Raw genomic sequence first — 23,649 nt, forward strand, 5'->3', positions numbered from 1 at the left:
TGATAACAAATCATAAAGAAATCAAATAAAACATTTACGAGAGATACCCGTGAAAATATGAGCTGGCAGAACAAGCAACAAGGGACTTGGATTTACTTTTTATTTATTTATTTATTTATTTATTTTTTATTATTATTATTATTATTATTATTATTATTAAAAAAAAAATCAAACGGTATTCGGTTCAGTTAAATTTTTTACCGAACAATTTAAATCGGGTTTTTATCGAATCGTTCGGTATACAAGAACAATACTGTTCGGTTGTTCGGTATATTATCGAACCAAACTAGTTCGGTTCGATATGGTTCGATTCGAGAAAACAAAACCGAATTGCCCACCCCTAAAGTTAATTACCAAAATAGTCCCTTGACTATAGTGAAATTACCAATTTGGTCCCAAGTTAACGGTTAACTAACGGTCAAACTAACGGAGGACCAAATTAGTTAAAATTTTTAAAGTTGAGGGACTTAATTTGTTAAAAAAAATAGTCAAGGATTAAATTGGTAATTTCACTATAGTCGAGGGACCATTTTGGTAATTAACTCTAAAAAATATGACCTATTTTGGCAAATATGTAACACACATTTTTCTTTCAAGTTAGCAAAGCGGTTAGCTATGTTTGTATTCTATACTTTGAGCTTAAGCTTCAGGGTGAGAATGTACAGATTAATCTCATTCATTCATTTTGAATGATTAATCATTAAAATTCAGATAATGCATTTATAAATAATTGACAATGCATTTAAAATTTAAAATTTATAATAATATAATAAATTTATAATAGTACAACATATGTGCATTATTAGTTAATTACGAATGTATTTTAAAATTCATATATGATATTTTTATTTCAAAGACTTTATAGTATTTAACTAGTTATTAACAATAGTTTTGTGCATCACCTTTTTTTTTTTTTATTATGATGTATGAAATATAAGGATTCGGATGTATGATCTGTATGGTTTGCTTGGATAATTACATTATTAACATTAACTACATGCATGAAGTGGGCTGGTGGATCGTTGTTTTCCTTTAAATTATTATATGCAGAAAGGTTACTGTATGATCAATATTGGCAGCCTAAATCACATTTCCTAAAATGTACACGAATTCGAGAGAGATAGAGAGAGCATAATGTAAACGTATATATATTATATATCCCAGACCTTCCTTAGTCTTGGGTAAAGAATTGTCCGGCGAGGTTGTCCATAACTGCTAACTGCATATGTTCTGACGGTTTCCAGTGTCGTTTCCTTTGGTTTATAAACCAATTGTTTATCTGCTTCTGATCCAACCCCGTCAACTCAGCCAGTGAAATCTTATCATCTTCCTGATTAATAAAAAAAATTAGACAAATAATTGTAGATAGTATCAACATTATAAAAATTTTGAAATAATTAATGTTAATGAGGAGGAGATGGGGAAATTACCGTAGGATAGGGCCACCTGTAGTGACCTTTCCACCATTCAAGTAATATTTGTCTTGCATCTTTAGGTAGTTTCCCTTTCTTCTTCTTCTTTGAGAATTCAAGCTTTAAGCTACTTATATGGCCGCCATACTTCTGCAGGAGTCTGCTCTTCAGCTCGCGGTCTTCACCCTTTACAGCACTGTCTTGTTCTTCTGCCTCACCGCCGCTATATTCATCATCATCTGACGATACAACACCATCATCTGCCCAGGCCACAACACACGCAAAAGGATATCAACATTCAGCTTTCTTACATTCTAAATTGATCGGAATTGTTGTTTCAGTAACCATAAGGTTTCCAGTTTGACTTTCAGTGCAAGAGATCTACTAGCCTTCTTGGTTTTAGCTGACTAGCTATGTTGTCGATTAGGGTCACAAGGCAAGACTTACTGATTTATCCAGTGCAGACTCTAAGATCATAACAAGTATATCACCTTGGGCCATTGCATACTTGTTAAAGTCCATTTTTATTAGGCTACACAATGGAGGCCCATATGAATTGTTTCCCCATTTTGAATGGCTGAAAGGAAGAGTTTTACTGTATGGGGTTGTGGGGAGTTTGGAGGAAAAGTAAATGCAGGGGGGCCACAGGGAAGGGGGACCCATGAGTGGGACTGAACAGATGTATACTGGGATTTGACAGGCAGTATGATAAATGCAGAGGATCAGTCTCAGTGCGTTCTGGGGAAAGCTGAGAGTGTAGTGTTGCATAGTATAGTATATGTGAGACTGATTGAGAACAAAAAGGGCAGCGGAAACCACGGGAGTCCATGTGAAGCCTCTAAACACCAGCCTACCACCCGCCCTATCCGCTTCTGCTTTCTCTTTCTCATATAAAAGTTGACTATTGTGGACCCCCCCTCTTCTTTTATGTCACCAGACACTTTTAACCCTGCTCTTTCTTGCAAATTCCCTACACTTCCCAACTCAAAATCACTCTATCACCATTGGGATTTTGATTCAACTCCACCTTAACCTGCATTAGCCTAATCCAAAAAGACCAAAACCCTAGTCCTAGACTATGTTTTAGACATCTCATTTCTCAATACTAACTTTCCCAAAGGTGTTAGGCCGATTTCATATTTAAGCGACTCAAATCTGTTCAACTTAAGTTAAAAGTCTTTGAGTCTTCTAGTCTTTTCTTAAACTCTATATGTATTTCACTCAACATCTTTTACCTACCATTTGCATGTGATTGGCTTTAACCTGTATCCAAAAGGGATTGGTCATCACCATAAAACCATCCATAAACTAGTGACAACGATATCACGATCTCGTTCAGATCTCGTTCAACTTAAGTTAAAGTCTTTGGGTCTTCTAGTCTTTTCTTGGATTTCACTCAACATCTTTTACCTACCATTTGCATGTGATTGGCTTTAACCTGTATCCAAAAGGGATTGGCCATCACCATAAACCCATCCATATACTAGTGACAACGATATCACGATCTCGTTCAGATCTCATTCAACGTATCTCACCCATCCTACCAACCTTTTTTCTCTAATCTTCATCTTGACCAACTCACCATTTACATTAAAGACAAAACCTAAAAACAAACATATTTAGATTTTTAATTTCTTTTTCAACAAGAATAAAACAGAAACATTACCAAACTGCCCCTAAACTTTTCATCAAGCTAGGCAAATCCTGAATGTTGAAGACACACCTGTTGGAACATGCTTCAACCATGCATATACTAGTCTAAAGCACAAGCACACCATATAGGGAGTGTGCACTGTTATGAGCTATAGAAAGTCACAGCTTCAAATTACAGTACTTTAAGATGTGTTCTGGCATTCAAGTGTAGGTATAATACTATTGCAAAAGGACATCGACATTCCATGTAAACTTAGATTTAGGCCAACATTATATACTATACTGCAACATGCTAGTTGCCAAACATAGGAGAATAAAACATGTTTGTTTTGGTTAAAATTCTCACTATAATAGGGTTTTAAATAAGGTCCCAGATTTAGCCCTTAAAATCAGCCTAGGATAAATATACAAGGTTTTTACCCAAAACACAATGGCAAATGAGGAATTAGGAAATACAAAGTGCAGTTACTAATGGGAGAAATTTTTCAATAATTCATTTTCTTATATATTTCTCCAATTTGGAAAACAAAGAATGGAGAATTGAAGTAAATGTGGCCTAAAGATTTAGCACTTCAAAACATTTTAACAAGTAATAATGCATTACATATTTCCCAATGAGTTATGACAACTTTAGCAAATACTCCAAAACATCTACAGTTCAAGAAAAGAGAGTAAAAAAGAACAGCGTATATCCAGTAACATATTAGCAATCAAAACATGTGATCATATGCATATAGAGCATCCCAGTTGCAAATTGCATTTTGTCTGTTTAAAAGTTAATTTATGCGCAAAAGTCCAAGTGTCAACTGAAAAGTTACAAATTAAAATATAATACATCATTGGAGAAGGCAAATGTATATTTTAAACAAAGAACAATAGTAGTTGTGAACTATGCTTAGGTAATTTTATACCTTAAAGAAGTTGTCCAATTAAGGACTACTTTCTATTAACAGCAAAATCTGAACACCGAACTGCAAGATCTCCACTCCCTGGAGATGGAGATCACAGCAGCTTTTAGCCTTTAGGCCAACAGAGAAATATAATATCATATCAATATATACTTGGCACTAATTTAATATGATTATTAAATTTAAAGACTGGATTGAAGTAAAGGTTGATCTGAAAAGTGGCAGATCCCAATTGTACTTGTCTGCCTGATTATTCTGTTAAGAAATCAAATAATTTATCGATGTTGCAAGGCAAGATCATGAAGTTTTGACAAAAAAGGAGGAGTTCAGCAAGAAAATCCTAATTTCAGTTTCAGAAAGCTTAAAATTTTCTATAGTATCACGTGATCCATATATTGGATTCATAAGCTTCTGTCTCATGATAAGCACGAAGGATAAAACCAAAACCATATATATGTTCTTTTAACTTCTTATTTAACTGAAATCTGCATAAGCAACTTCCTCCAAATGGATATATACATCATTTTATCTTCTTAACACTTGATCTGCAATGAATGCTTAGAAAAATGCAATGCCCTATCCTAACTTGAAAATCTTTAAAAGTGATCACACATGGCAATATATAATTTGAAAAACAAGACAAGTTCATTCATTTCACAACAGGTTTAAATAAAATCAGAAATAGAGGCAAGTGGCCAAAAGTTGAGATTTATTAATACTGGCTAGACTTATAAAATACATGAAATATAAGAATGGATCAGAATTATGGTGAAAATTTGTCATCATATTTTTAAATAAAAGCAACCATTTGTATTCCAAAGAGACCATCATTTTGGAAATTAAGCAAAATTCTTCCTAGTGCAAGAGATTATTAAGAAGTTACCGGTATCCCTCCTCCAAATCAATTGTAAATAAAATAAACTATGGCATTAAATTTCAATCCCAGGTGAGGCCTTCTTTGTGAAATTATTCCTGCACTACCGCACACGTGTAAAAAAGCTAACAAAGAAAATTAAACGAAAAGTTAAGCTCCCTACCCAAAATGTTACCGATTATTAAATTGCCATCAAATTATAGCAAATAAATAAGTGATATAGTATGTATAATTTATCATTGTGTGAAACTAGATTGGTGAGCAAGTAGACTACAGTTACACTAAATCCAGTCTCTTTATTCTCGCTCTCATTTCAATTTTTGCTTTGTTCTTAGATTAAACAAAAATGAAAATGTCAGGTAAGGCTAAAGGAGGGTTTCTTATCTGAATTAGTGTTTCGAGTAACTACACTCTGATTACCAGTTTTTGTCTAGACTTCATCTGGCGCTCTATATAGCAACAACAACAAAAACAAAAAACAAAAAGACAAAAAAAAATCCCGTAATAAACCACGACTTTAGCTTAGTAGTACAAAGTAGGTCATTGCTAAAGGTATTAAATTGGAAACTCTGACTCTCTGGGATCAAAAGATAATTGCTATTCTGAGGGAAGGTGAAACATACATATTCTGGCTGCACCAGTCATAAAACTTTACAGTAACAGTTATAAATGAACGTGTTCTCTGTCAATATAAGTTCTCAAGGAAATAAAGATCACATATATGAAGAAAGAGTGATGAAAAAGAGAAAAGGACAGTTACTGGCTCTCCAAACAATGAAAATACTATAGTAATATGACATTTCAAGTGTGAAATGTCAAAATCAGAACCTGAATCTGAATGCTAAAGTTCTCTACATGCACGCTTCATTTCTCTGACACCAAAGAAAGGGCAAGAGAGGAGAGAAAGAAAAAAACAATTAAAAAAAACTAAAACTAAAAGGTAACAAGTGCCAGTTTCACAAACCAAAAAGATGAGTGGGCAAATGATACTGAACTGGAAAGAACAAGATCTCAGTATTTATGTGAGGTCTCCGTTAAGGTTTGCTGCTTCCTAGACTTGAATAGGAACAATAAAGAGGATGATAAATAGTTAAATACCTATTCTCATTCTCAGCCACAAATACCTTCAAAAAATTTTCCCATATTCACAAGGACAGACAAACTCCAAAATCTAAAGCAGAAGAAACAGTCCCCAATCTTAGACTATCCTCTTAAATCAACCTCATTAAGACCTGTCCGTAGTTCTTCTTTCCCATTGCTTCACCATCACCACAGCAGAAACATAAATGAGAATCTTTTGTTTCTCTTTTACAAGACCTAGGATAACACAGTCCAAAGGGTTTCACTACATCTAAACACAAACACAATGTCAAAACTCAAGTCTGGAGTTTCAACAATGTTGTCACATAAAGCTTATCCCATTTTATCATGATCTCCAGAAAAGAAAAGAAAATAAAAGAAAAAGAGTGAGGGAGTGAGAGGGAGAACCTTTGCAGAGGTTGCTGAGTTGAGTTTCGATCTTGTTGAGGAAGGTTTTAGCTTCATCGAACGGCCTCGAAAGATCTGATTTGTACTTCACCAAGATGTCACAGTACGTTTCCTGGAGAGGGAAGGAATCGGATATATAGAAGCTAAAGTATTCAAACAAACTGTACTGTTTGAATAATTTCAATATAAAATCCATCGAAGAAAAGTCAAATAGACACATGAACACATAGCGTGCAGTTTGTGTGTGTGGCGAGGTAGAGAGAGAGAGAGAGAGACCATGAAAATATCGAGCTCGGGATCATCTCCGAAGCATGTGGAAACACGACTGTCATGCTTAAACAAGTCGTTTTCTCGCCTGATTTCATCCAGAAACGACGCGATCTCCGGCGGCGCTCCCACCTGAAAACACCACCAAAACGTAGAGCTTAAGCTTCAGACATGGCTTAATATATGCATAGATATACTCGACTTTTAGCAAACACATAAAAAGCATAAACTATCACTGCCTGCATTTCATTAACTGACCCAATCACCATAATATCCGAAAAAATCACGGAATCAGAAGAGCTAAGCAGTCACAAAGCGACAGTAACGTTGGAAAGAAGTAAACCCAGAAATTAAGCGAGCAAAAACGGTTAGCTAGGTTTCCTAGAGTAGCGGTTACAAATACGCCGTATATTCTGTTCATATATAGATTAGTGGTCTAACCTTCTGGCAATCAATATAGGCCTCTAAGAGCTTGGGATAAGAAGGATGAGAAGCGATTTTAGCTTTGATCAAGCCGATACCGTGGTCGTCGTCGTCTTCCTTCTCCCCCGCCGCGTCCTCGCGCCTGCCGCCGCCGCCGCCCCTCCTATAAACATCGGGAGCCACGGACGCAGCCTCGGAGACGACGGAGCAAGGGAAGCTGCCGGTGGCAGTAGGGTCGTCGGAGGCGAACACCGGAATCCGATCGGGCGCGGACGGGGAAATCAGGCCGTTGTAGCTGTAGCCACAGTCCATCAGATTCTCCGGCGACATCAAAGCCCTGTCGCCGTAATCCGGCGTGGAATGAAACCCGAACATCCCATCCATCACGGCGCAGCTGAGCTAAAACTACTGCGCGTAGAGTTGAATTATGGAGTGTATATATAGAAATAGGAATTGTTGCGAGGAACAGAAGATCACATGTCGAGTAGGGATAGGGTTTTGCAGAATTTGAAAAAAGACGAAAATTGTTTTTGGGAGAAGAAAGCAAAAGAGTGAGAGGGCGCAGGCAGGCTGGAGCTTTTGTGGGATGGCGTTGGAACACAACCACGTAGAACAACTGAAGAAGACGTATTAATTAGTGCTTTTTTTTCTTCCTTTTTTTTTTTTGTTTTTTTTTTTTTAATTACGGAGTACGGTAAATTTTGTGTGGGGTTCGCCTCTTTTTCTTCTTCCAACACCATTTTAATTTTTACTGCGGCTCCACAGCTCAAGGACAAAAAGAAGGTTGGGGTGTTTGATGAGGTAAATTACGAGTCGTTTATACTTTGCGCACAAATGATTTTTATCATCGGTCATAATCTCATAAGTTCTATTTGGAGAGCTTTATTTAGAAATTTATAATTTATTTTAAGTTATTAATAAAATATAAGTTCTGTTTGATAATGTTCCTAAATTAAGTTACTAGCTTAAAATAAGAGTTTATTTTGAAACACTATTTTAGATAACTTTTTATCTTTATTATTTTTTAAAAATGACATAATTTACTATTTTCAATTAAAATCTTTTTCTCTTCTCCTTTATCTGTAACTTTCACCGTAATTATTATTATTATTATTATTATTATTAGATTTGCAACAATATTGCTACTTCATTATGAGACGCTAGATCATGATTATGCTAATAGTTTTATTTCAAAATGTTAAATTTTTTTAAAGACAAAATGTTATATTTTAATATGTAAACAAACTAATTTAAATTTGATGAACATGTCCTTTTTAGTCTTTTTACATTTATCAACTTATCAAAAAGTTAATTTTATCAAACACTTTCAATCATAACAACTAGCTTAACAGTTCTTCAGTTTTCAGCTCCGAACTTATAACTTTCCAGCTTTTAGCTCATAGCTTATAGCTTTTCAGCTAAGTTTGCCAAACAGAGCCACAGTGACTACTATACTTGTCATGTGAACAATACTTTATGGTGGTTGGTCAAACTAATTGAGTTAATTCGCGGGTTAACATTAGTAATTTTCATATAACAAATTCGACTAGTGATCTCACAATAAAAATAAATAAAATAAAATAAAATAAAAACTAATTATCTTTAAGTTGATTGATATAAATTGATATTATCTTGTCATTATTAATGTTATTTCTTGTATTGATGATACAATTAAAATATTGCAAAAAAAAAAAAAGATTATATTAAGTATAAAAGTATGCCCACACACTCTTTAGATTTTAAATAATCATCAATTTAATGAATGTCTAGTTCATATTATATCATATAACCTTAAGGAAGTGTGTATTAAGTATTATATAAATTTGTAATATTATATGCATGTCTCTTTGATTCAATGGGGTGTGGAATTTATTTAGAAAATATGAGATTTCTATACTTTAGTTCATTTTTTTGTGACATAATATTTAGTTTATATTATATCACATGCCTCACAAATCTTAAAAAATTATATAAGATCTTCAAAAATATTATATTTATCACAACATTTATTGAACCAAAATACCAAATACCCCTTAGAATTGATTCTATAATTGTATTCTTTCATTCAACTTTTTGTTTTTAGTTTTCTATTTAACTATTTTTAATCTTTAAACCTTTTCAATTTGACCAAACTCAATTCAAATGCCCAAATACCATTACTTTCACTAAACATCTTCATTTTTATACAAAGACATTTCAATTATGAGTAACTTTACTATGCAAAATTGAACATTTAAATATGCAATATTTAACAACTAAATATGCAAATATCAACGAAAAAATTAAATTTTAAATCTAAATCGTAAATGCTAAACATTAAGCAGTAAAAAAGTGAACCAATAAACCAAACAAAACAAAAAACTCAGTTATAAACTCTATAATTGAATCCGTGTAAAATGAACTTTCGCATTTTTGCAAGTGTAATTTTTTTAATACTAAATATACAAAATGTGTAAAATGTTACGGAGTAATACTAAATGTGCAAATCTGGAAAAATATGAGATTTACATATATTAGTATTCAAGTTTGCATGGTAAAATTGGTGATAATTACAAAAATGTCACCGCATTTAAAAATAAATAAAAATTGATCTGATCCGTTTGATTTTTTCAAATGTAAAACTGAGATTAATTCTTATTGCTCTCATAAGAACTTGTTTTTATTTGATCTAACGCGCACGCACACACGCGCACACGCATATATTTGGAGGGCGCAAATTATGCCATGGAATCGTGTTCACCGAGAATGGTGAACACAAGGCAAAACGACGTCGTTTTTAGGCAAAAAAAAAAAAATTCGCGGATGTGGAGTTAACGGCGCGCGTTTGATCAAATTATGAATTTTCTGTTATGAGATTATGAATTTTATGAAAATTCATAATCTCATAACAGAAAATTCATAATCTCATGGTTCCAAAGTGAATGTGTAGGTATGGTTCCAAAGTGAATGTGCAGGCATGAATTCATAATTTATGAATGTCCGTGATTTCGGACGGGAATATGTAGGCATGGTTCCAAAGTGAATGTGCAGGCATGAATTCATAATTTATGAATGTCCGAAATTATGAATGTAATGAAAATTCATAATCTCATAACAGAAAATTCATAATCGCATAACAGAAAATTCATAATCTCATAACTGAAAATTCATAATCTCATAACAGAAAATTCATAATCTTATAACAGAAAATTCATAATCTCATGGTTCCAAAGTGAATGTGTAGGCATGGTTCCAAAGTGAATGTGCAGGCATGGATTCATAATTTATGAATGTCCGTGATTTCGGACGGGAATGTATAGGCATAGTTCCGAAATCTTTGTTCACCTCAAATTAAAGTGAAACCGCAAAATGTGAAAATAAAGAAGAAAAGTCACGCAATTAATTAAAAAAAAAAAAAAATAACGGTGTACTAACACCTTGGAACCGTGTTCACCATAAATGGTGAACACGGTTCCATGGCATAACGTCCCTTTGGAGGGTTACCCAATTACACACACACGTATATATTTGGAGGGTTACCCAATTAAGAATTAAGATTCGTGGTGGGAAAACATATGGACAACAATACAGGCCAAATGTCCAAATACCACAAGTCCTTTAGAAACCCAAATTCATCCTTGTGACCACGGTGCATACACATGTCATGACATACTATACACTATTACTCTTGATTTTGCATTAATTTAATCAACTTAATATATATGCACCTATCAATGTACAGCTACTAATTTAATTTTTTCATATTTTAATGAATCAACTGTGTTTAGATTATCTCAGCGGAAAATATGTAATATATTTTTAATTAAAATATAGTATCTTATATTACGGAATGTATTTTTAGTACTATTGAGTGTAGTATCTGTTCATAATTACTAATTCAAATTCATGACTTTCTATATGGAAAAGCTACTTCATGCCATTAGACCACCAAGTCATTAGGAATATTACTGAATATATTTTAATTAAAATGTATATATGCATCTTACGTTAAATGATCTCACAAAATACTTACTTTATTTTAATTTACTTATGTTAGAGATTTATAATGATAATATTTAATTCGTTAGGGTCCGGTACGCATATGTGATGGCTTAGTGTTTAGGTTTACTGTAACACATAATTATAAGCATATTAGACGTTAGATAGCATAATATTGGCTGATTTGGCATGAAAATTTTCAAGTTCTCTTGTATAATTTTAAATTACATAGTCAAAATAGAGAGGTGTAATGGTTATTGATAGTTGGCATTATCATTAATAACATTTATTCATGTTTTAAATTTAAATAACTACTATAACTTCCTTATCCATTATAAATTGAAATTAGTTTCAGCCAACAACCTATAACAATTGAACATTATTTGGATTTTACTTACTACATTGATATTTTAATAATTTATTAATTTTTCTTTATAATCTATTTAGTTTTGGTATTCATAGAGAAATGGTCTGTCAATCTACTCCCCTAAATTTTCCATCTTCAATTGTAGTAAACCATCCATATTTTCCCCTAAAATTATATAGTTTTTATAGCCATTAAGAGATTATTATATTGAAACAATAAAATTTTAAGAACTAAAATGAATAGCGGGAAATAATTAAAGAATTAAAAATATAATTTTACTTTATTAAAGAGTAAATACCCAAAAGAGTTTTTTTCCAAAATGATCCCTCGACTATCGCTAATTCTCAATTTTGCATTTCGACTTTTAATTGCACCCAATATGGTCCCTTGACTTTTAAAAACCCCCCCAAATTGGTCCTCCGTTAGAAATTCTGTCTATTGAGTGTTAAAATAAATGGCATTTTCGTCCATTTACATATTATATGCCTAATATACTCTGAAAAATAGTCGAGGGACCATTTTGGGAATAGTCGATAGATCATTTTGGGAAAAACTCATTTATTTATTTCATTTTTGTTTATTTCCATTTTTTTAAGCCTATCAAATTAGAATTTCTATACATCTTTTTCTTACAAATATAAATAGTTAAAATCCACCATCAAACCTGAAAAGTTTAAACTTTCTCTACAATTTTTTTCCTTCTATCTATCCCTATCAAGTTTTACAATAAGTTTCGTAACTTTCATAAATACTCATATACTTTTTATTTTTATCTTTTTATGTTCATATATATATATATATATATATATATATATATATATATATATATATATATATATATATATATATATATATATATATATATATATATATATATATATATATATATATATATATATATATATATATATATAGGGACGGAGCCAGAAATTTGACCGGGGAGGGGGGGGGGGTGTGCGAAGAAGTAGGACTGATTAAGAAATTTTTTCCAGTAAAAGCGAAACATTAAATACAAAAGAGATGATTTTAAAAAAATAAATAAATTACCTAATAAATTTTTTTTTTATAATCATTACTTAAGAAATATAGTTGTAAATATTATTCAATATGTGCGAAAAATAAAACACATCAAAACTTTATAAAAATGTTCATAACAAAATATGAACCATAATTAATTTGATAAAATAATTTGAATAGAAAACACATTATTAATTTGATAAAATAATTTCAATAGAAAACACATTATAAATTACACATATTAAAAAAAGTGACTGTGTTGAAGCCGTAGGGGAAGAACTCAAAAATATGTGAAACTATGTTAATACAAGGATTTAAACGCAAGACCTTTCCCATTACCAACCACATGCCTTACCAACTAATCTAACTCCTTACTTGTTAATATTTACTAGTTTTCTTATACTAATACTAAAACCTATACTATATATACATATATACATACAAAAATTATATATGGGGTGGGGGTGGGGGTGGGAGTGGGGGTGGGGCGAGGGGGGCAGATGCCCCCCCTTTGGCTCCGTCCCTATATATATATATATATATATATATATATATATATATATATATATATATATATATATATATATATATATATATATATATATATATATATATATATATAATCATATAATTTCAATAGACAATATATCAATCATTATGTATTACATTAAATATTATTTTTATAACCAGGACTATGTGGTCCAATGGTATCCGGGTTGGACTTCCATTCGGAAGGTTGTGAGTTCGAGCCTCAGTGGAGGCGTTATTAGCTCTTTGTGTTTCAATAGGTTGAGAAAGTATATGAATAGATACTACAATGTAATAGAGCTTGTAGCATTCAAAAAAATATTATTTTTATAGTTAAAATAATATTATTATTTTTTTACGTACTTTGGTAAACAAGTTTAACTTTCAAATTTAAGTTTATTAATATTCATATATTTTTCAAGATTTTGTCTTTAACCGAGAAGAGATACGTACTTCTCAATTTCAAGAAGTGCTAGAAGCATAGCGATTGATTGTAAAAATAATAATTTTATTTTCAAAGGCATAGTGACCGAGAAGTGAAGCGTACATTTTGGGTGTCTAAATTGATAAAAATAGTAATGTTATTTTCAATGGTAAAACTAATTTTTTTTTTTTTTGAATGCTACTGACTCTATTACATTGTAGTATCTATTCAAACATATTTTCTCAACCTAATGAAGCACACAGAGTTAATAATATTTAATATGATACATAGTGATTGATTGTCTATTGAAGTTTTAGTGTGTGTGTGTGTGTGTGTGTGTGTGTGAACATAAAAAGTATATGAGTATTATATTTTAGACAGAAGGAAAAAATTTGTAGAAAAAGTTTAAAATTTTGAGGTTTGATTGTGTTTTAACTATTTATATTTGTAAGAAAAAAATGTATAGAAATTCTAATTTGATAGTCTTAAAAACGGAAATAAACAAAAATGAAATAAATAAATGAGTTTTTCCCAAAATGATCCCTCGACTATTCCCAAAATGGTCCCTCGACTATTTTTTAGAGTATATTAGGCATATAATATGTAAATGGACGAAAACGCCCTTCATTTTAACACTCAATAGACGGAATTTCTAACGGAGGACCAATTTGGAGGAGTTTTTAAAAGTCAAGGGACCACATTGGGTGTAATTAAAAGTCGAAATGCAAAATTGAGAATGAGCGATAGTCGAGGGACCATTTTGGGAAAAAACTCATACCCAAAATGGTCCATCAACTATAGCTAAATTCACAAATTGGTCATCGACTTTCAATTTTAACCAATTAAGTCCTTAACTTTGCAATTTTAACATGATTTGGTCTAACAATAAGCGCGGTTCAGGTCGGGTCAAGTACCGGCTCATGCACGCACAAGCGCGCCGACGATAAAGTCTACCGCTACGTTTACGAGCAGGGAGATCCGCAATGGAAAGTCAGAATCAACCTCTCAAAATACCTAATGGTGATCGCCGGTGAAGCCCTCAAATCCAACATAACCACAATCGGCCCATTCGTTCTCCCGCCGTCGGAACAACCCTTCTTCCTCTTCACCCTAATCGACCGGAAAATCTTCAATCCCAAATGGAAACCCTACATTCCCGACTTCAAACAGGCCTTCAAACACTTATGCATCAACGTCGGCGACCGTGCTGTCATCAACGATCTCCGGAAGAACATGTGCCTCTCGTTGGAACACGTGGAGGCCTCCAGGATGACGCTGCACCGGTTCGGAAACACATCATTTTCTTTGCCCTGGTACGAACTCAACTACTTTGAATCCAAGGGGCTTTCGATAGTGGATTCAAATGTAACAGTGAGGTCTGGAAATGAAACCGGAACCTTAAAAATCGACGATAGACCATGAAATTACATATATATTCTCAAAAATCATAGTTAACAAACGGTCAAATAGACGGAGGACCAAATCGTATTAAAATTGTAAAGTTAAGGACTTAATTGATTAAAATTGAAAGTCGAGGACCAATTTGTGAATTTAGCTATAATCGATGGACCATTTTGGGTATTTACTCTTTATTAAATTAAGAGCAATGCTATACACTTCTCACATATTTTCTTTACAAACTTTCCCTATCATGTTGTCACATCATCGGATTGGTAATTAAATTTATTTTTCATAGTCATTAGGTCAACCAATTTATGAGCACTTAATAAATATAAGCTTCTAAGTTACATTGTAAAGGGAAAGTTTGAAGAAAAAATTCGAGAAGAGAAAAATAACATTTTCATCAACACTATATAAATAAATATGAATACAAATAAATAATAAATTTTTTAAATTTTTTTAATTTAATTTAATTTAATTATTATTATTATTATTATTATTATTATTATTATTATTATTATTATTATTATTATTATTATTTTGTTGGCATACGATATCCAATATCTCCATTATTTTTAGTTCGGTCCAAGACATGCCGACAAAGTATTATAATAAAACTCTTGTTAAGAATTGTTCGTTATGAGGACTCAATTCTTATATTAATATAAGATAGACATATCTCATAACAATGTCAACAAATCCCACCAATGTTTCAATGACAACCAGAGTTGTATTAAACAAGTGTTAGGCAATAACGGAGGGCAACTTGATACGCAATTAAATGTAATTATATAGCTTAATTAGGAAGAATTAATTATGTTTCTAGAATTAGTAGGATAACTAGGGTAGTACAATTTAATTAGTGAGTGAGTTAATATTGTGTCTAGATTAGCATAGGAAAATTATGTATATCATAATATATTATTATCTTGTATAGTTAGTATAATTTTAGTAGGTTAATTATTATAGGTTTGAGTAAATTGGTATAAATAGGTCCATTGTATATGCAAATGCATGGAGAAGCAAGAAATATATTGTTATTATAGTCTTTTAGTTATTCTTTTTGGAGCCCTCACACGCTTGAAGTGTGAAATTGGAGTTTATCGTGACTCGAATACGGTTAGGAGCTAGAAGCTTGCTCGAAAAATTTTATATCCGTTACGGTCCTATCTAGGGTCATAACACACCTCTAATTTCATCACATACAGTACGTTATTAAGGAATCACAAAGATTTAAATTTTGACTCTATGTTAAAACTATTTATTAATTTTATTTGTTCGAACCAATCAATTATAGTTAACTTAAATTGATGAATTATTCTTTCCAAAAGGTTGAACCCAAACTCTAAGGGCCCTTCACACCCCGACTCGACAAAGCATTAGGAGGATGTAAATCATAGTAACTCAACTGAACATGAACCACAGATGCTAGACTTTTGCTCACTGCGCACAAAAAACCCCCTTCACTGTGAGAGGTTGCTCCCATATTGCTGCTGGTGGGACTCGATTCCTGGTCATTCTTTTCAACTTTTACCCCTATGAATTATTTTATTGTAGTCATTTGTTGACTAGATCACAAATTAAGTTTTACCTAAAAGATACGTTCCGATAACTATTGCGAGTATTTTTGTAAATCAAAGAGTTTGGCAAAAACTAGGTGGTAGTATCGAGGAAGAAAACCAGAATTGAATGAAGACAACGAAAGGACTAAAATGATGAGTTTTGAAAATGTTGAGAATGGTGTTGGCACAAAAACATATTCTATGTTAAAACGCCACAAATGAGGAAGGAAGAATTCCCTCTTTTATGACTACAGATAGATCTGCCCATGTTTCTTGAATTTTCTTTTTCTTTTTGAGTTTGAGGAAATATTTAGTTTTTTTTTTTTTTTTTTTTTTTTTTGAATCGCGAGAGAAATTTGTACTGATTATATAAGAGAGTTAAATTGCATTAAAAAAAGTTATTGAGATAAATTCAACTCAGAGAATATTGCTTATAATCACAATTTTTCATTTAGGAAAGTCATGTTCTATTAATTTTACCACCTATTTTCGGACAGAAATATTTAATTTTGGTAAATATATTGGGTAGTACAGTGGCAAAACAGTAGCTTACAGTGACCGTCCGTCTGGGATTCCACTGTTTTACAGAAAGCCATAATGTTCTTTTGCTATATTACGATGGCCGACATGCATGATTATGATGAACCTGATTGCCATTCATTTCTTCTTTTGTTATAAATGTTTGTTTAATATATTGGGAGTCTGAATTTTTTTGTACAGTTTTTTTTTTTTTTTTTTTTTTTTTTTTGAAAATAATTTGTATTTTATTTTTTGTACAGTTAATGGTACAAGACATTCATTGAGTTTGGGTCAATCACTTGAAAAAAGAAACAAAAACAAAAACAATAACTTATTATTTATAAAAATTGGCCAAAAGCAATAAAGAAAAAATTACTCCGTATAATTTTATTTTGAATTATTTGACTAATTGATGATCTGTGACTCATGGTCATTAATAAGTTTAAACTCTAAACCGGAGGGTCTTTTACTCTCCGCCTTGAAAATTGTAAAATAAGGTAAATCATACAATATGACTTAATGAAAAGTGTGAAACAAAGTCTGAGTACTTGCTTGTTGCTCTAAAATGGAGATCCTCCTCCATTGAAAAATTCATACCCAAGTATTTGTCAAGACTATATGTACATTCAATATTTTGATCACCGTACTGAACTATATATACTAAGCACTCATGGTTAGAAATGAAACTAGGGGAGGTAGGAGAGTAGAAACAATGAAAAATGCAGCATAAGTATAAGAGATGATAAGGTTTCGATTCTGATTTTAGAAATGGCCAAATTGGAACCAGAACATTATATAAAGGTTCTAGTTCTAGTTCATGAATCGACAGTTCCAGTTTGAACCGCCGGTTCAAATTGAAAATTTTGATTTTTTGATTTTTTAAAAAAAATTCTATGTTCTATTTTAAAATCTTCAAATTTTACAATTAATTTTATCATTCTAAAAATTTTGAAAATGCCTATATATTTAGTATAATATATTTATATTTATTTAAATTTAAATATTTTAATATTATACAAAGTTAACAAATAATAAATATGAAATGTAATGAAATTCATACACTAGTATCATAGTATGGCCTATTGCCCTTAATTGCTAGATAAATCAATTAATGATAATCTTTTAGACTCTAATACAAAATATTGTATTAAATAACAATATAATTTTATAATTTTCACTTTATTACCTAAGGATATACTTTTATAATTTTTCACCATTTCTAATATTGTATTTAGTACTCCGTACTAAATTGCTTAGTGTTAAAATTAATTTCTTACAAGTTACAACATCTCTTTTTTTTTTTTTTTTTTTTTTTTAAAAATTTGATTGGTTCCGGTTTCAAACCGACAATTCTGATTCCTATTATAACAAATCGGAATCGGGTATATGGTTCAGTTCGAATCGTCCGATTCAAACTGAACCGTGATCATCCCTCAATGGGTGGGAATGGGGTTAGGGGACTCCAAGCTAGCAGAATGATAAGCAAAATGATTGATTTGATTGATTATATGATTTGGTTAGACAGGTAAAGCTGTTAAAAGAGAATCCGCCATAGCTTCTTTTAATTTCCCACACACACAACCCTGCACCTATAAAATAAAGCTTATTTATGCTGTTGGGTATGGAGTATGTCCATCCACTCATCTACGCCGTTGGATTATGCTAGCTACCACAACCTGTCTACATGCATATATATATATATATATATATATATATATATATATATATATATATATATATATTCTTACCACGTGCGCAACTTATATTAATTTCTAGCTAATAAATAAAATAAATAAAAAAATTCTTAACATTAATAATTAATTAATACGCATATTAGTGGGGAGTAAGATAGAATTATTATTTATAAGTTTTAAGTTTGATTTTGTATGAGAATAATATCTATTAATAGTCTTAGTTTGAACTGATTAGTTATATAGTTACCTAAAGTAATTTGAATTCTAAATTTAAAAAGTCTATTTTGAAGATCATTAGAGAAAGTAAATTGCATAATGTGTCTCAACTAACCTACGTCTAGCTTTGGTATGATACAAACCTTGCAATTTGCCTCTGAGATTATTGGAGGAAATATATCACAAAATATACGTGTCTCAATTGAGTAAAGCTTATAACTTATTTTGAGTTACTAGTTAAATTGTGTTTTCGAGCATCTACCTAACTTACCAAAAACATATACATTCTCAACTTGTTTCAATTAGTTTGTATATATATATACAGGCTTTAATCAATGTCCCACTTTAATTTATGTATCTTTAATTAACTAATTATAGTTTAGTTCATTAAAAAGTTTTCAGATTGACTACTTATAAAGGTCGATATATTTGTAAATAAATTAAGAAAATCTTATTTTTACATTCTACTTTATAAAAATATCATCCTCTATTTGTATTGTATATATTTACTATTTTTTTTTCTTGTGTAAGTAAATAGATATATTTATTAATAATTATAGAAGTATGCAGTGTTGGATGGAACTGGACGAAGCAACTGCATGCAGGTTAGGGTGTTTGGTATAAGCTTTACGTTAGGTACATGCAGGAAAAGAAGTAGAAAGATTGTTTATATAACCGCTTGGTTTTTCCCCGCCCGCAGCTTTCACATATTCCTAAAAAAAGGAAAAAAAATAAGGATGATGATTTCAAGATATTGGTTTAAACTTTAAAATTTGTTTTTGTTCGCTGGATCAGGTTCTAATATTATTGTCACGAATATTTATGATTTGAATTTATGATAAATTGTGTTGAGCATATAATATATATATAAATATAAATGTGCAATATAATTTAATTATCAGATTTTTAGTTAAGATGGAATATATGTTTCAATTTGGTATTAGAACCATGCCAATGGCATGACTTTAAATCTCTATGTCACCCCACACACGTGAGGGGTTGTGCAGTTATCAGGGTTTCATTTGGTTAAAAATTTGAGAATACGGTTAAGGGAGGAGCCACTATCCAAGGGTGTGTGTTGGGGTAAATCTCACATTGTAATACTAGCCGATAAAGGATTATAAGGAGATAATCCAACATAAGTTGTTCATAGCTAACTAACTGAAAGTCTGAAACCAAAAAGATCAATGAGCCGCTTCAACTTTAATTAATTTTTGTTATAGGGTAAGAGTTGCATAATTTATTTATTTATTTATTTATTTTACTTTAACATTAAAAATCACACTCTCACACACACACACACACATATATATATATAGGAAAGGGATCAGGTGCAGGAGAGGCTTTCCGTGCAGTTGTGCGGTTGGACCCACATTAAGTATTAAACTGACGCACTTTAAGTATACAACACACGCATATTAATTAAGCACACAAATAAAATGCATTTAGAACACAAATCCCTGCACCTTAAGCACAAAACTCACGCATCTTAAGCACAACCCTCACGCACCTTAAGCATAACCCTCACACACCAAGTACAAAACTTACGCACCTTAAGACAAAACTCATGCACCTTAAGTTTCAACAACTACTCACATTAAGTACACACCCACACACCTTAAGTACAAAACTCACGCACTTTAAATACAAAACTCACACACATTACTTATTAATTTCGATATTAACTCGTATTATTAATCTTTTGCGACTACTGTGGAGCCTACGACGAAGGTTTTACAAGACATCATATACGTACACTACCGTATATACATAATACACACACAAGAGGCAAATAAGAATTAGCGTAAGAAGCAAGCAAGAGAAAATTAATGATGGGGCGGGGAGCGAAAGATGAGACCAAAAAATAATTGAGGTATAGAAAGATTGGATGGGAAACAAAAGGTTTGTGTGGCGAATGTAAGTTATCCATACACCCTACATTACATGCGAATTGAATGAAAGCACGGCGTACCCACGAATGGAGGACAAACTCTCAACTCCATGGGGCTTAATGAGTGGTACTAACGTACTCCATTTTACTTCTTAAACGTATTCATCTATGGAGTATTATAATTTTGTTTAGATTAGAACATAAATTTCAGTCACTATTTAAAGGTGTGTATTTAAAAAATATATATATTTTTTTGATATAGTTGCTCATAAAATATATTGATTTATGTGAGCAAAACACTTTGTGCTCAGATGGTATGTTGTGACTTGTGACTTGTGACCTCTTCCATGTAAGATGTTATGAGATTGAGTCTCAGTGAAGGTGTTGTTGACTCTGTGTGTGTGTTTCATTAGGAGTGGGCTATTTCTGGTCAAAAAATAATACCTATGCATTCCTTTAATTTAGAATTATGTGTCTACAATGCCTTTATTCAAAAAAAAAAATATTCAATAGTATTTATTTTTCTCCAATATAAAAATTCTTTAAATTCAAATTCATCAATTGATTATATTCGCTACATTGTCCCTGCAATGTCTTTATTAAAAAAAAATTATTCATTATCAATAAATTAATTAAGAGAAATAATTTTATTAGTTATATTGTCTTTATATTTCTCCGATGTAAAAATTCTTTACATTCAAATTCATCAATTGATTATATTCACTACATTGTCTATTATCTTTTTTTGTGCACTATTTTTAAATTAAATATCAAAGTTATTATTATAATAAAATATAAGTTTGAATTTCGAAAAACAGTGATACATTTTGCAAGCTGTTGTTATGGGCTTGTGCCTGATTAGGCAAAAGGTAATCTAAAGCATATTGTCCCAACAAAAAAACATCTGGAATAGTCAAAGATTTTATTTTATAGTTATTCCATTTATCATTATGGCACTAGATCATTATGAATCATAGTATTCCAGAGATTTTTAATTCATTCTTTAATTAAAAAAAATTGTTGATGATTTCCTTATTTAATATGAGATATGGGAAGACCAGGCCACCCCTCATCTCAAACCTGACTAGGGGTGACTGGCTGCCCCTTGTTGTCGGATGGAGACTGTCAATCTCTATCCAACAATATTTTTTAAATTTTTTCAGAAGAATTTTTAAAAATATCTTCTTTAAAAAAATATATATTATGTCAAGTTACCATTACATTGGATGCCAAGTAACCACACATCACAATGATAGCACGTAGAAGTCTAGCCAACACCAAATAAGTGGTTAGCTACTTAGTCTAATCGAGACACATACAATCTCTTGATTTATCTCCTTCATTTGTCTCTAAAGGTAACATTGAGGGACTGTTAAATTTGGAATATAAACTTAATAATAATAAATGTAAAAAAGCGGATCGGACAACATAGGAGTGGGCTATTTTTGGTCAAAAGGATGAATATTAGCTTAGCCGTTTATGGTAAAATGAATATTTTATTTGCAGACAGAAAGGGAAGTTAATTAGTGCAATCAAGTTGGAGCTTTGAGGATAATGGGGTATGATAATAATCATGAAGACAAGGAACATCATTCCAATTTATCTTAATCTTATCTTTGACCTAATCGAAGATATCTTAATTTAATCACAGCTATGGAATTCAGGCTGTTGTGTCTTCTGCTGTCTCTCCCTAAATGCCTCAAATTACACAATTAGCAGATTTCAAGAGATTGCATCTTATTATAATTATATACAAGGGCAAGAAATATAATACTTTTTTTGGTACATCTAAGAATTGTTAGCTTTGGGTTTGGAGCAGCCTTAAATCTCCAGGTCAGCTGTCACACCTAAAAGAGGTGTCTACAATTCAGCAAGGGGATTAGTCACTGTGTTCGACGGTGAAAACCCTACGTACACCAAAAAAGGAAAAAAGAAAAAAAAAATAAAAAGAATTTTTGGTTGGTTAGTGTAACTTGAACTTATTATACATATTGCTTGAAAAGAAAATAGTTTATCATCACCAAACTACATTTGAATCTTGGATGCAATATAGACATATAGTTTGATCCAATTTAAAGTGAATAATAAGTTACCAAAGTCTAAAGAGAATGTAGTAATTTTCGTATATGAAGGCCACCAGTTAAATTATTGGGAATTGCCAAATGCCAACACCCTCCATGTTAAGCCCATAATCAATCACTAATTAGAATGGATGAATACCAACATGCCATAATTAGGGATGCCAATAGAAATCGATGACCTGACAATCTGACATGATCAAACTAAAAAATTTTGCGGTTAGGACAACAAATTTTAGCCCGATAAAAATAATCTATACGATATGTCTGAAATCGATAATTTTGAATGGACTAGCTAACTAAAGTCACTTAAGGCTATTATTTGTTTGTGGAACAAAATTTCAATTGTTATACCCTACACCACGGCGTGCGTAGCACTGTGCGCCGCGCGCCTCCCAAAACGACGTCGTTTTGGGAGGCGCGGTAGGAAGTTGCTATGATTATGTATATTTGTTCACACAATTATGTATATTTGTTTATACAGTTATGTACATTTTTTATACAATTATGTACATTCTTTTTATACAATTATGTACATCCGAATCAAAAAATTTGTGTGTATTATGTTAAGAGTTGATGTGTATTATGTTAAAAGTTTATGTTTATTATGTATTATGTTAGATTATGTGTATTATCTTTTAAAAAGAGTATGTATATTTTGTTATATAATTATGTACATTCATGTATACAATTATGTGTATTCTAGTATAACATTATGTACATTTTTGAACAAGAGATTTTTTTTTAAAGAAAAATTAACTGCCATACACTGGGGCGGGAAATTTTTTAAAAAAAATAAAAATTAAAACGACGTCGTTTTGCATCTGGACGCACAGTGCAACGCGCGCCGTGGTGTAGGATATAAATTGCCACTTAAGGCTATTATTTGTTTGTGGAACAAAATTTCAATTGTTATACCATGCACCAAGATTTATATTTCAATTGACAC

At 31.6% G+C, this 23,649-nt stretch overlaps 1 protein-coding gene across 1 annotated transcript; it reads right to left on the reverse strand.

Annotated features, from left to right (window-relative positions):
* Positions 1-950: 950 nt before the first annotated feature.
* On the reverse strand, positions 951-7,648 carry LOC109171976 (homeobox protein knotted-1-like 6). The gene is made up of 5 exons (XM_019321096.1): positions 7,044-7,648; positions 6,612-6,734; positions 6,336-6,447; positions 1,431-1,672; positions 951-1,330 (listed from the first exon to the last, which is right to left on the reverse strand). The coding sequence occupies exons 1-5, from the start codon at positions 7,407-7,409 to the stop codon at positions 1,172-1,174; spliced, it is 1,002 nt and encodes a 333-aa protein (XP_019176641.1). The 5' UTR covers positions 7,410-7,648; the 3' UTR covers positions 951-1,171.
* Between the last annotated feature and the right edge of the window lie 16,001 nt (positions 7,649-23,649).

This window comes from Ipomoea nil, unplaced genomic scaffold (genome assembly GCF_001879475.1).
Source record: "Ipomoea nil cultivar Tokyo-kokei standard unplaced genomic scaffold, Asagao_1.1 scaffold0382, whole genome shotgun sequence".
NCBI lineage: Eukaryota > Viridiplantae > Streptophyta > Magnoliopsida > Solanales > Convolvulaceae > Ipomoea > Ipomoea nil.